At 49.5% G+C, this 13795-nt stretch overlaps 1 protein-coding gene across 2 annotated transcripts in view; it reads right to left on the bottom strand.

Moving 5' to 3' along the window:
• Nucleotides 1–13795, bottom strand: part of ACER1 (alkaline ceramidase 1) — a 62930-nt gene that overhangs the window by 12484 nt on the left and 36651 nt on the right. The window contains exon 1 of one of the 2 annotated variants that reach the window (XM_047777355.1): nt 11541–11680. The exons of the other annotated variant lie outside the window; for it this stretch is intronic. Within the exon in view, the coding sequence (XP_047633311.1) occupies nt 11541–11666 (126 nt within the window). The 5' untranslated portion in view covers nt 11667–11680. Of the gene's footprint in view, nt 1–11540; nt 11681–13795 lie in introns of those variants that run through there. 2 annotated transcript variants of the gene reach the window in all.

The raw sequence follows: 13795 nt of genomic DNA, 5'->3' as shown, positions 1-13795 counted from the left end.
CTGTGACTCCATAAATAAATCCAAACTCTTAAACATGGCTTATAAATTCCCTCCTAACTCACCTTTTTACATCTTCAATTTATAATCTGGGTGGAAAGAATAACTCAATTCCTCCGATTGAGCCATGTTTATTATTACCTCTTACCTCCAGGAGTTTGTACATACTGTTCCTCTACCTGGAATGTACTCATTCCCACTTACCCCACTTTGCCAGGCTGACTACTTCACCTTAGCCTGAGCATCAGTTCTCCCTAAAACTTTCGCAATCCCCCGAGGCAGGGTAAGGCGGCCTTCCTTTGAGCCCCATGCCATCCCACTTTCCTGACCTTATCCAGCTGCTCTGGAACAGCCTGGCTCTCCCACTAAACTTGGTTGTGAGAACAGGGAATGTGACTTCCCCCTTCCTACATTATAACCTCAGGAACCAGATATAGTAGGTGCTCAATAAATATTTCCTGCTGATGGATCTCAAAACAGCTCAGATGGATCACCATGAAAACAACTGGCAGAGGGTTTGCATCTAGAAAAGTTCTGGATAGAAGGTGCTGTGGCTGTTACTTCCTAATGTTCTGACCATCTACACTTTTTTTTCTTTTTCTTTTTGTCTTTTTTGCCATTTCTAGGGCCGCTCCATGGCATATAGAGGTTCCCAGGCTAGGGGTCCAATCGGAGCTGTAGCTGCCGGCCTACGCCAGAGCCATAGCAACACAGGATCTGAGCTGCATCTGCAACCTACACTACAGCTCATGGCAACGCTGGATCCTTAACCCACTGAGCAAGGCCAGGGATCGCACCCACAACCTCATGGTTCCTAGTCTGATTCGTTAACCACTGAGCCATGACGGGAACCCCACCACATGCACTTTCTTAATCCTCACACACCCCACAAAGTCAGGCTTTCTAGTTCTTCTCTGGCAATGAGGAGCTTGAATCTCAGAGAGGTGGAGTGATTTCTCCAAGGTTTAACAGCTCTGGGGGACTCCAAAGTTTGCTTTTACCCCCTACCTGGAAAGATAGGAGGACCGGACAGGTGGCAATGATTGAGAGGGGGCTCCCCAGATTCTGGCCATGTGACCTAATGTTCTCTGGGTCCCCCATTCCTGTGCCAGTAAAATAGAGAGGATCACCAATGCTACCAGGAAGGCTATTAGAGGGGGATGCACGAAGCAAGGTATTGAAAAGCTACCTTGCAGACTTCCTGTCATGGCTCAGCAGAACAACGAACCCAATTAGTATCCACGAGGAGGCGGGTTCAAGCCCTGGCATCGCTCAGTAAGTTAAGGATTGGACATTGCCATGAGCTGTGGTATAAGCCGCAGATGTGGCTTGGATCTGGCATTGCTGTGGCTGTGGTGTAGGCCGGCAGCTACAGCACTGTTTGGACCCCTAGCCTGGGAACTTTCATATGTTGTGGGTGTGGCACTAAAAAGACAAGAAAGAGAGAGAGAGAAAGAAAGAAAGAAAGAAAGAAAGAAAGAAAGAAAGAAAGAAAGAAAGAAAGAAAGGAAGAAAGGAAGAAAGGAACGAAAGAAGAAAGGATAGAAGGAAGAAAGGAAGAAACGGAAGAAAGGAAGAAAGGAAGAAAGGAAGAAAGAAAGAAAGAAAGAAAGAAAGAAAGAAAGAAAGAAAGAAAGAAAGAAAGAAAGAAAGGAGTTCCCGTCGTGGCGCAGTGGTTAACGAATCCGACTAGGAACCATGAGGTTGCGGGTTCGGTCCCTGCCCTTGCTCAGTGGGTTAACGATCCGGCGTTGCCGTGAGCTGTGGTGTAGGTCGCAGACGCGGCTCGGACGCCGCGTTGCTGTGGCTCTGGCGTAGGCCGGAGACTACAGCTCCGATTGGACCCCTAGCCTGGGAACCTCCATATGCCGCGGGAGCAGCCCAAGAAATAGCAAAAAGACAAAAACAAAATAAATAAATAAAAGAAAGAAAGGGAGAGAGAGAAAAAAGAAAGGAGGGAGGGAGGGAGAGGAAGAAAAAAGAAAAAGAAAGAAAGAAGAAAGAGAAAGAAAGAGAAAGATAGAAAGAGAGAAAGGGAGAAAGAGAGAAAGAGAAAGAAAGAGAGAAAGAAAGAGAGAGAGAAAGAGAGAGAGAAAGGGAGAGAGAAAGAGAGAAAGAAAGAGAGAAAGAAAGAAAGAGCGAAAGAAAGGCAAGCCACATGCCAGGGACATGGGTCCCTCTCAAAAAGAGCAAAGACTACTGCTTCTCTTTTCATTGTTGAAGGAGATAATAATAATAGGCTTATTAGTGGTACAGATGTTCCAAACTCAGTGGCCAACAGGATGAAGCGAGGTGTTCTCAATAATGCCCCAAGTATGCAGAATGAGGACAGAGCAATAGGCGGTGCCAGTGAGTAATGGGCTCCAAATGGCTCCAGAGTCTCTGATAGCATCAGAGACCGCCCTGATGCCAGGGTCTCCCTCCCTGCCCTCTGGGGCTGGGCCCCACGTTTCCCAACCACTGGCCCCACCCAGACTTGGAGAGGCGGGTGAGGCACTAGCCCAGGATCGTGGCCAGAATCAGCCCATCCCTGAGCTTTGAACACATGTGAGTGGGACTCCTTGGGTCCTGGCCCCAGCAGGTGCCTTCACATTCATTCATTCATTCACTTAACAATCATTCCTTCAGTACCTACTATGTGTTCAAGGACTTTACCAGTGCCTGAAAACAAAGTCTGCCTTCATGGTGTATCCAGTCAGGGTTTGGGGGATATTCTGTGTCTCGATTTCCTCTATAAAACAGAGGCCCTGTCTCCAACTGTCTCAGTGATGGTTAGAGAACCAGGTACCATGAGGCCAGGGAGTTTGGCTGTTTTGTGCACTGCTGCAAATTCCCGGTGTCTTGAACAGTGCCTGGCACAGAGCAGGAGCTCAGTAAATTTTTGTGGAGAATAATGCATGCAAATAATACATGTCAATAATGCACACATGGGCCTGGCACGTGTGCTGTGACAGCTCTGTACCACAGAGTGATTATTATCCTAGAAGGCTTTGCTTGTTTGATCACTGGTACCCAGCAGGGTGTCTGGTAAGTGGATGTGGTTGGATTCTTTAGGGCTGGAAGGAGGGAAGAAGGGAAGGGAGGGAGAGAGAGAGAGGCACAGACTGACATGAGTTGACCCCTCACCTCAGCCCTTCTTCTTCTTTTTTTTGTCTTTTTCTAGGGCTGCACCCACGGCATATGGAGGTTCCCAGGCTAGGGGTCCAATCGGAGCTGTAGCCACCTGCCTACGCCACAGCCACAGCAACGCGGGATCTGAGCTGCGTCTGTGACCTACACCACAGCTCACGGCATTGCCAGATCCTTAACCCACTGAGCAAGGCCAGGGATCAAACCCGCATCCTCACAGTTCCTAGTCAGATTTGTTAACCACTGCACCATGACGGGAACTCCAAGTCAGTGGGTCTTAATCTATTCAAAGATTGTGCAACCAGCACTGCTAATTCCAGAACATTTTCATCACCCCAAAAGGAAACCCCATATCCACCAGCAGACACTTTCCCCTCCCTTTCCCCAGCCCATGGCAATCACGAATCCAGTCTCTGCTGTCTCTATGGACTTGCCTGTTCTGGACATTTCATATCAACAGAATCAGACACCATGTGGTCTTTTGGGTCCGGCCTCTCCCACTAAGCATCATGTTTTCAAAGTCCATTTACAGTGTAACACGTGTCAGTGCTTTATTTCTTTTTTTTCCTTCATCTTTCTGGCTGCCCTGAAGCATATGGAGGTCCCCGGCCAGGGATCAGATCTGAGTCGCGGTCATGACTTAAGCCAAAACTTCGGCAACTCTGGATCCTTAACCCATTGTGCCAAGCTAGGGATCGAACCTGTAACCCAGCATTCCCAAGATACTGCTGATCCCACTGCACCATAGTGGGAACTCCTTTATTTTATTTATTTATGTTTTTCTTTTTAGGGCCTCACCCTTGGCACATGGAGGTTCCCAGGCTAGGGGTCCAATCGGCGCTGTAGACACCAGCCTACACCACAGCCACAGCAATGCAGAATCCAAGCCTTGTCTGGGACCTACATCACAGCTCACTGCAACACCGGATCCTTAACCCACTGAACAAGGTCAGGGCTCGAACCCGAATCCTCGTGGATCCTAGTCAGGTTTGTTAACTGCTGAGCCGCAAAAGGTACACTTTACTCTTTTTTATTGCTGAATAATACTCCACTGTATGGATGGACCACACTGTATTTATCCATTGATGGATATTTGGGATCATCAGTAGCTGTTCCATCCTCTCCATGGTCCTGTGAGTTGAGGTTTTCCGGCAAGCCGCATCTGCCCCCTTTGTGCATAGGTACTCAGTAAACATTTGCTGAGCAAAAGGAATGAATGAATTTCCCTTCCCTAGCATGTACCACCCAGTGGCATCCTATACCCTTGGCTCTTGTTTGTCTGTCTCCTCCATTGCCCAGGACACCAGCCCCAAGAGAACAGGTGTTTTTGTTTGCTGTGGTCACTGCTGTGTCCCCAGAGCTGGGACAATGCCTGGCTCCATCAACTCCTGATGAATGAAGAAGGAAATGAAAGGGTCCTTTGAAGCAGACCCAAGCATCAGCCCCAGGATGCCAGCAGCAGGGAGGGTGATGGGAATCAGAGATGACTGTTTTTTCAAAAGGGAAAAGAAGTCCAGAGGGACCTATTGAGTCTGGGCCTGGGATGTGTCATGGGCATGATCACCAGTCTCATGTGTGTGATTAGCCAGTTAATGGCATCTGCCCTCCCCGAGGGCAGGGACCATGCCGTCCTAGTTTCCTGTGGGACCTGGCATACCAGAGGGACCCCATAATTCATTACTGTTCCTGTGCATATTGGAGAGAAGAAAGGCAGAAGAGGGAGGTGTAATTTAGAGCTCAGAGGACCAGCCAGTCATAGCCAGGCGCTCAGAGAGGGGCAGGCCTCCTGCCTGGGTCATACAGCATCCAGGGAAGAGAGGGACTGGAATTATTAGCACGCCGCAGAGGCCAGGGCTATTGGAAGGGAGGGAGGAGAGCCACTGGAGGCACACCCTCTGGCTCTCACCTCCTGGTCTCTTCAACACCTGCCCTTCCAGACTCCCGCACTGCCCCCGCCCCACGCCTTTCCTATGCAGTTCCAAAGCTAGGTATGCCAGCCCTTTGTTCCAGATCTGAGCATCTGAGAGGGAGCTTTCTAGAGAGGATGGGATGTGGAGCTTCTGAAACTTTGGGAGGATTCCAGGGAAGAAATTCAGCAGCACAATTGCCTCTGAGGGCCAGAGGGCCTTGCAACTTCTCCCTTCACCGCTTGAAATGCTCCTAAGTTATCAGCGGCCCAGAAGGAGGCCACACCTGGAGGCCACCAGGCAAAGCAAATAGGTGCCAAACTGGAGCAGCCCACACCTTGACTCCTTCCCTTGCCCCACCTGACCCAGCCCCCCCACACCCCTGACCTCTGTTCCTGGTGGAGAGCCCTTCCCTGGCTCCAGGCCAGACTGTAAAATGCAACCAGGTGTGCTGGCCACCCCCACATGATCAACTCCTACGCTCCAAAGTCAGCCATGGCTCCCCAGTGCCCTCACAATGGCACACACACTCTTCTGCCTGGCACTCCTGATCTGGCCCCCGGAAACCTCACCAGCCCTTTTTCTCACCCTCTGTCCCTCCCCCTCAGGCAGGCAGCTGGGGAGCTGGCTTCAAGCTACCGGTTTTTCTCTCTTACCTCAAGACCTTTGCATATGCCGTCTCCATTGCCCCACACACCTTAGAGAACACTTATTCATTCTTTAAGCATTGGGGTTCCTTCCCCGTTCAACAAGCAGAAGCCAGGCATTCTCTTTGTGGCTCAGGGGTTATGAACCTGACTAGTATGCATGAGGATACAGGTTCAATCCCTAGCTTCACTCAGCGGGTTAAGGATCCAGTATTGCCATGAGCTGTGGTGTAGGTTGCAGATGTGTCGGATTCTGAATGGCTGTGGCTGTGGTGTAGGCCAGCAGCTGCAGCTCTGATTCAACCCCAGCCTGGGAACTTCCACATGTCGCAGGTGCAGCCCTAAAAAGCCAAAAAACAGAAAGCAAAAAGAAACAAAAGAAAAAAGAAGAGACCACATGCCCCATCCCCATGGTTTCCCACCTTCCACTTCTGTCCCCAATTCTCCCTCTGCCAAGAGCTAACCATGGGAGAGTCCATTTCTTTTTTTTTTTCTTTTTTGTCTTTTTGCCATTTTCTTGGGCCACTCTTGCGGCATATGGAGGTTCCTAGGTTAGGGGTCTAATCGGAGCTGTAGCCGCCGGCCTATGCCAGAGCCACAGCAAGGCTGGATCCGAGGTGCGTCTGCAACCTACACCACAGCTCACGGCAGCGCCGGATCGTTAACCCACTGAGCAAGGGCAGGGATAGAACCCGCAACCTCACAGTTCCTAGTCGGGTTCGTTAACCACTGCGCCATGATGGGAACTCCGGGAGAGTCCATTTCTAATTCTGAGCCACCCTCCTCCACAGCCTGGGGCTGCTGAGCCTCGCTGGAACCCCAGGATCACCCAGAGGAGGTTGATTTATAGCATTTTTGTTGAATGAATGAGCCCATCAGTGAATACAGGATAAATTTCAAACATTCCAGGGAGTTCCCAGGTAGTCTAGTGGTTAGGATTTGGTATTTTCACCACTGTGGGGCCTGGATTCCATCCCTGGTCTGAGAACTGAGATCATTCTCACATCAAGCCATGGCACACTGTAGCCAAAAATAATAAATAAATATGAAATTCAAACACTCAAACTCAGCATTCAAAACTTTATCTTTATCTCGCTCCATATTTTAGCGACAGAGACATAATTTCCAAAACTGGCTGTCCCTCTTTTACTTCCAGGACTTGGCACATACTTTTCTTTTCTTCTTCTTCCTTTCCCAGAATTTTACCTGACTTGGTAAGCTCCTATTCATCCTTCAAAACCCAACTTCTAGGTACCTTCCTTTACAAAGCCTCCCAACACCTAAGCTGAGTCCTCTAGTGCTTCCTTCTTCTACACCCTGATCATGTGGGGCTGAGCTCTGCCTCCTTCAACTTCAGGCGTCAGAGTTTTGTAAGCAGATCAGCTAGAAAACAAAAGATTCTTCCTTGGCAAATCACAAGGAAATCCATGTCATCAGATTAAAAAAGGTTTTTCTGCTACATTTCATGTTTCATTTACATACCTAGATCAAAGGCACGCTTTTATTTTATTTTAATTAATTACTATTTTTTTAGGGCCACACTCATGGCATATGGAGGTTCCCAGGCTAGGGGTCCAATTGGAGCTGTAGCCGCCAGCCTACACCATAGCCACAGCAACACTGGATCTGAGCTGAGTCTGCAACCTAAACCACAGTTCACAGCAATGACAGATCTTTAACCCTGAGCAAGGCCAGGGCTTGAACCTGCGTCCTCAAGGATACTAGTCAGATTTGTCACTGCCGAGCCATGACAGGAACTCCAAATAGCTGCAGAGTACTTTGACATATATTGGTGAAAACATCTGGCTTCCTTTCTATTTTTGCATTTATTTATTTCAATAGCAAATGTCTCAGAGATGACTTTACACACAAACTTTGCCAGCTACAGGGATTATCTCTGTGGTGAAAGTTCCTAGAAGTAGGAAATCAAGGTGAAGTTTATTTGTACACTTATGTCTTGACACAAGGTGTCAACTTGCTCACAGGAAGATGCAAAATGTGAGTGTGCCCACATGAATTTTTTAAAAATTGACTCTTTTTTATTCCTGATTTGAGAGACTAAAAAGAACAACAAATCTTATTGTTTTCTATTATTTTTTAAAAATATAGATGAGCGGGAGTTCCTGTCATGGTGCACCAGAAACGAACCTGACTAGGAACCATGAGGTTGCTGGTTCGAGCCCTGGCCTTGCTCAGTGGGTTAAGGATCTGGTGTTGCCATAAGCTGTGGTGTAGGTCACAGACTTGGCTTGGATCCTGCGTTGCTGTGGCTGTGGTGTAGGCCAGCGGCTACAGCTCCAATTAGACCCCTAGCCTGGAACCTCCATATGCTGTGGGTGCAGCCCTAAAAAAAATAATAAAAAAATAAAATAAAATACAGATCAGCGGCTGGCAGACTATAGCCCCCAGAGCCTTTTTTTTTTTTTTTTTTTTTTTTGCTGCACCCATGGAAGTTCCCTGGCCAGGGATCAAACCCACAACGTAACAGAGATCCAAGCCACTGCAGTGACAACTCTGGATCCTTAACCTGCTGTCCACTGTCTTGTTTTGTATGGCCCATGTGCTAAGAATGATCTTTTACATTTTTTTTTCTTTTTAGGGCTGCATCTGCAGCATATGTAAGTTCCCAAAGCTGCAGCTGCTGACTGACACCACAGCTCACAGCAACGCCAGATCCTTAACCCACTGAGCATGGCCAGGGATCGAACCCACATCCTCATGGATACTAGCTGGGTTCCTAACCTGCTGAACCACAACAGAAACACCCTACATTTTTAAAACATGGCGAAATGAAAAGAAGAACAGTACCTTGTGATACATTAAAATGGCATGAAATTCAGATTTTGCTGTCCACAAATAAAGTCTTCTTGACATTCAACCTTACTCTTCTGTTTACATATGGTCTATGGCAGCTTTCCAGCTGCAAGGATAGAGTTGAGTAGTTTCAACAGAGACTATATGGCCCAAGAGCCAAAACTATTACCTATCCAGCCTTTACAGAAAAAATTTGTCCATCCCTGAACTCTCTGATTTATTAGCTATGGTGGCCGGTTTGGGATACTCAGAAGCATGTTGGAGGATAAAGTCTTGGGGAAAAGCCTTGATAACATAACTCAGACTCAATTCCTCATGCCCTGACCTATTTGCCAGAGCCCTTCTTCTTTAGCTGCCCTGTGGCCTACAGAGTTCCTGGACCAGGGATCAGATGTGAGCCACAGTTGTGACCTATGCTGCAGCCGTGGCAACACCAGATCCTTAACCCACTGTGCTGGGCGGGGGATCTAAACTGCATCCCAGGAGTTCCCGTCATGGCTCAGTGGTTAACAAATCCAACTAGGAACTATGAGGTTGTGGGTTCGATCCCTGGCCTTGCTCAGTGGGTTAAGGATCTGGCGTTGCCGTGAGCTGTAGTGTAGGTCGCAGACACGGCTTGGATCCTGAGTTGCTATGGCTCTTGTGTAGGCCGGTGGCTACAGCTCCGATTCGACCCCTAGCCTGGGAACCTCCATATGCCTCGGGAGCGGCCCAAGAAAATGGCAAAAAGACAAAAAAAATAAAATAAAATAAACTGCATCCCAGTGCTCCAGAGATGCTGCCAAGCCCATTGCGCCACAGCAGGAACTGCACCAGAGCCTCTTTAGTAGAAGAGTAGAGATCCATGTGTGTCTCCACCAGGGAAAGGCAAGTACTGTCTGGTGAAACTTTTGATTCTTCTTGATAAGTATCTGGAAAGGCAGATACTGGGTTATGATGATGTAAAAATTTGTGTCAAAACCAGGGTAAGTTCTTAGACCTGCAGCCTTGGCAAGTATCTACAGGCTGTCCAGTTTTCTGCATGGAGGGACAGGCTGAAGGAGGTTGGGGTGGAGGGGGATTCTGCACGAAAGCACATGGCTGGATCTCATGCAGCCTGGGGAGTGGGCTAGACAGGGAAGTTTCTGGACTTCAGGGACTGCTAGGGGATGCAGAGAGGAGGGATCGAAAACCCCAAACCCTCCTCTCAGTCTGAAGGCATCAGCATGTTCAGCCCCCTCCCATTTTATGTCTTTTTGTATTTTCTAGGGCCACACCCACCATGGCATATGGAGGTTTCCAGGCTAGGGGTCTAATCGGAGCTGTAGCTGCCAGCCTTCGCCACAGCCACAGCAACGCCGGATCCGAGCCGCGTCTGTGACCTACACCACAGCTCATGGCAACACCGGATCCTTAATCCACTGAGCAAGGCCAGGGATTGAACCCACAACCTCATGGTTCTTAGTGGGATTCGTTAACCACTGAGCCATGACGGGAACTCCAGCCCCCTCCCATTTTACAGGGGAGGCCACTGAGGACCAGGAAGGGTGGGTGTCTCTGACTCGGGAGAAGTGAAAGCTGGGGCAACTTCAGGGACCCCTCGAATCCCAAGCCCTTGCCTCCCAGCCCTGGAAAGCGGTGAGGGAAAGGTAACAGTCAGAGCAACTCAGGTATCTTGGCACAGAGCTCCCCTGAATTCCCCACCATAAACACTCTCCTGTTCATGCCAAGTTCAAATCCCAGCTCTAAGTACCAGGGTGACCCTGGGCATATGCTTCAACCTCCCTGAATGCCTGTTTCTTCACCTGGAAAATGGGATTAACTCTACCGTCTATACATGACATTTAACTCCCGATTAAATTCGGTCTTTTGGAGTTCCCGTTCTGGCTCAGTGGTTAACAAAACCAACTAGGAACCATGAGGTTGCGGGTTCGATCCCTGCCCTTGCTCATTGGGTTAAGGATCCGGCATTGCCGTGAGCTGCGATGTAGGTTGCAGACGTGGCTCGGATCCCACGTTGCTGTGGCTCTGGCGTAGGCCAGTGGCTACGGCTCTGATTTGACCCCTAGCCTGGGAACCTCCATACGCCGTGTGGGAGTGGCCCTAGAAAAGGCAAAAAGACAAAAAAAAAATTTAAATGCGGCTTTTCAGGCAACACGTTTAGGAGGATGCTTGGCGCTCAGTAAATGTCATTATTTGCACACCTGCAGGCTCACCATTTACTGAGCACATACTATGTACAGGGCACAGAGCGAAGATGTTGCCTCATCACCCACCATCCCAGGAGCTCCCAGGAGGCAAGCACCCTGCCTGATTCACCGTGATGTCCCCAACACCCCACATGGGAGAGCACAGCTATCCTGTCTTTGGCCGCTTGCATCTTTCAAGCTTTGATTAAATGTCATTGCCATTCAGGCAGCCAAGATTTTTTGAGCCCTTCGAATGTGGTTCCCACAGCAGGGGTTGGGGGAAGGACAACCAACCATCCTGTTAGGCCTGGGAACAGAAGGGTCTCCCGACATGGGATGTACAATGCTGAAACTAGGACAATTACGACAAACCAGGATGAATTGGGCACTCTGGGCTGGTGGTACATCAGAGAACAAAGCAGACACAGCCACCTCCTCCAGGAAGCCCTCCCCGATCCACCCCTCCATCACCAGCTCAAGAGCTGCCTCTGGGCTCCCCTAAGGCTGCCTGTGTGCCTACCATTACAGCACCAACACCCTGAGCTGTGAATGCCTGGAGTCAAACCTGTGTCCTCTGCTCCAGGTGGGCCAAGATGGCTCTTCTCCTGGTTGCTGCTGTTTTTCCAAAAGCTACCACAGAAAACAAAACAAAACAAAACAAAACAAAAACATAAAAGCTACAGCAGAGCCTCATGCCAAACAGAGAAAACCTAATAAATGAAAGCTTGCAAGCAGGCCCGGCCTAACAGATGAGCAAACCGAGGCTCAGAGAGGCGAATTGCTCAAGCGGGATTTCCCAGGGAGGACGTGGAGGAGCCAAGGTTTGAACCCCCGTTGGGGGAGATGCTGTGCCTCCAGCCCTCCCGACCAGCCCTCACCGTGTTGTAGAACTCGGCCACCAGCTCCGAGTGCTGGAAGTTGCTCTCACACCAGTCCACTTCAGAGCTCTGGTAGGCGAAGATGCTGGGCATCCTGCTGCAGCACCCACTGCCCACTGGCTGCATCTGGCAGAGAGAGGCTCCAGTCTAGAAGAACTGGGCCCAGCCCAGGCAGGGAGAGGACGGCAGGCTGCCCCCAGGCAGGCAGGCCGAGAGGAAAAACCTGCTGGACGGCTCCCTGGTTACGCCAGGACAGCCTAGCTGGCTGGCTGCGTAGTGGTGGCAGCTGCCCTGACTGTAAGCAGAGGGCCTGGCACCATCCAGGCAGGGTGGGCATGGGTGGGGAAGAGACCTCCCATCCTTGCCCCTTAGGAGTGGGAGTGAAGGGGACTGGTTTTTAGCATGGTAGTTTTTTCTCTGGCTGTGCCTGAGGCATACAGAAAGTCCTGGGCAAGGGATCAAACCTACACCACAGCAGCAACATCAGGTCCTTCACCCACTGAACCACTGGGGAACTACCAGAAGAGTCATTTTATTTATTTATTTATTTAGTCTTTTTAGGGCCACACCTGTGGGATATGGAGGTTCCCAGATTAGGGGTGGAATCGGAGCTGTAGCCACTGGCCTACAGCCACAGCAACGTGGGACCCAAGCTGCATCTGTGACCTACACCACAGCTCACGGCAATGCAGGATCCTTAACCCACTGAGCAATGCCAGGAATTGAACCCGAGTCCTCATGAATGCTAGTTGGGTTCGCTAACCACTGAGCCATGAAGGGAACTCCAGAAGAGTCATTTTAAAAAAATCCCACTGGGATGGGTATCCTGGCCATCCCAACTTTGCAGCCAGACAGACTGAGGCAGAGGGCAGAGGTATTTACACAAAGCATGCTAGGTAGTGACACCAGGATGTGAAAACAGGCAGGGTCCAGACTCTACACTCCGAACCATTAGGTTTTACTACCTGGACACTTTCAAAGCACCATGCTGCTGCTTTTCAAATCAGGGCCAACAGCTGTACACCCACCCCAACGGACTTGGCTCAGTTCCCTTGAAGTTCTTGGCAACGGAACCTTTTTCAGGGCCTCGATCCTTCTGTCTGTGCTATGAGGCTGGACTGAAGCCATTTCTATTGGCCAGACAAGACCTGATGTGCATAGAGCATCCCAGCTTCCACCAGGGGCCACCTTCAGAGCACCCATGAGTGGAGGAATATAGGGAGTTCCAGGTATGGGGTCTCCCATCCTGGAGCTTCCCAGGGCTATGGAAAGCTCTGGTTGGAGAGTCAGACAGGCCTGAGTTTGAATTTTGAGTCCCTCCCCTTTCTAAGCTGGGTAGCCCTGGGCAAATGAATTGACCTCTCTGAGCCTTGGTACTCTCACCTGTAAGATGGGAATAATAATATGGCTCTCCAGGCTACTGTGAAGCTGTAATGAGCTGACACGGCGCTTCCCTAGGAAGACAATTTTTGGTGATGGTGCCTCTGCGTTCAGATCACTGAACTCTGTGGCAAACAATTCACTCCCTTTTCTTTTCCTTTTCATCCCCCTTGCTGGCCACATGCAGCATCTTGATGTGGGATCTTAGTTCCCAGACCAGGGATCGTGCAGCGGCAACAGTGCTAACGACTAGACCACTGGGGAACTCCCTCACGCCCTTTTCAGTTCTCAGTAGTTCTAAGAGAGCAGCTCAGTTGATTCTAATACATAATTATGCCTCAACACTTAATCGCTTGGTTTGAGAAAAAGCCCTTCAGCAGGCGAGAGTATCCAGCTAGACTGTCTTGACATTGTTTACATTGTGTTTATTTATTTATATTTATTTATTTATTTATTTTTTAGGGCTGCACCCGAGGCATATGGAGGTTCCCAGGCTAGGGGTCCAATTGGAGTTGTAGCCACCAGCTTATGCCACAGCCACAGCAACGTGGGATCCGAGCCGAGCCTGCGACCTATACCACAGCTCATGGCAATGCCAGATCCTTAACCTACTGAGCGAGGCCAGGGATCGAACCCATGTCCTTGTGGATGCTAGTGGGGTTTGCTAACCACTGAGACATGAAGGGAACTCCTATACTGTATTTATTTTAAATAAGCTTGCCTTGTGGCTTGTCATAGCCACTTTCCATTCATGGCAGGGTTACAAAGTTTCTTTTTAAAAATAAATTGACTGGGAGTTCCCCTTGTGGCACAGCAGAAACGAATCCAATAGGAACCACGAGGCTGCAGGTTCCATCCCTGGCCTTGCTCAGTGG

Source organism: Phacochoerus africanus, chromosome 4 (assembly GCF_016906955.1).
Source record: "Phacochoerus africanus isolate WHEZ1 chromosome 4, ROS_Pafr_v1, whole genome shotgun sequence".
NCBI lineage: Eukaryota > Metazoa > Chordata > Mammalia > Artiodactyla > Suidae > Phacochoerus > Phacochoerus africanus.
The sequence above is the reverse complement of the archived record's forward strand: the minus strand, read 5'-3'. Positions and strand labels throughout refer to the sequence as shown.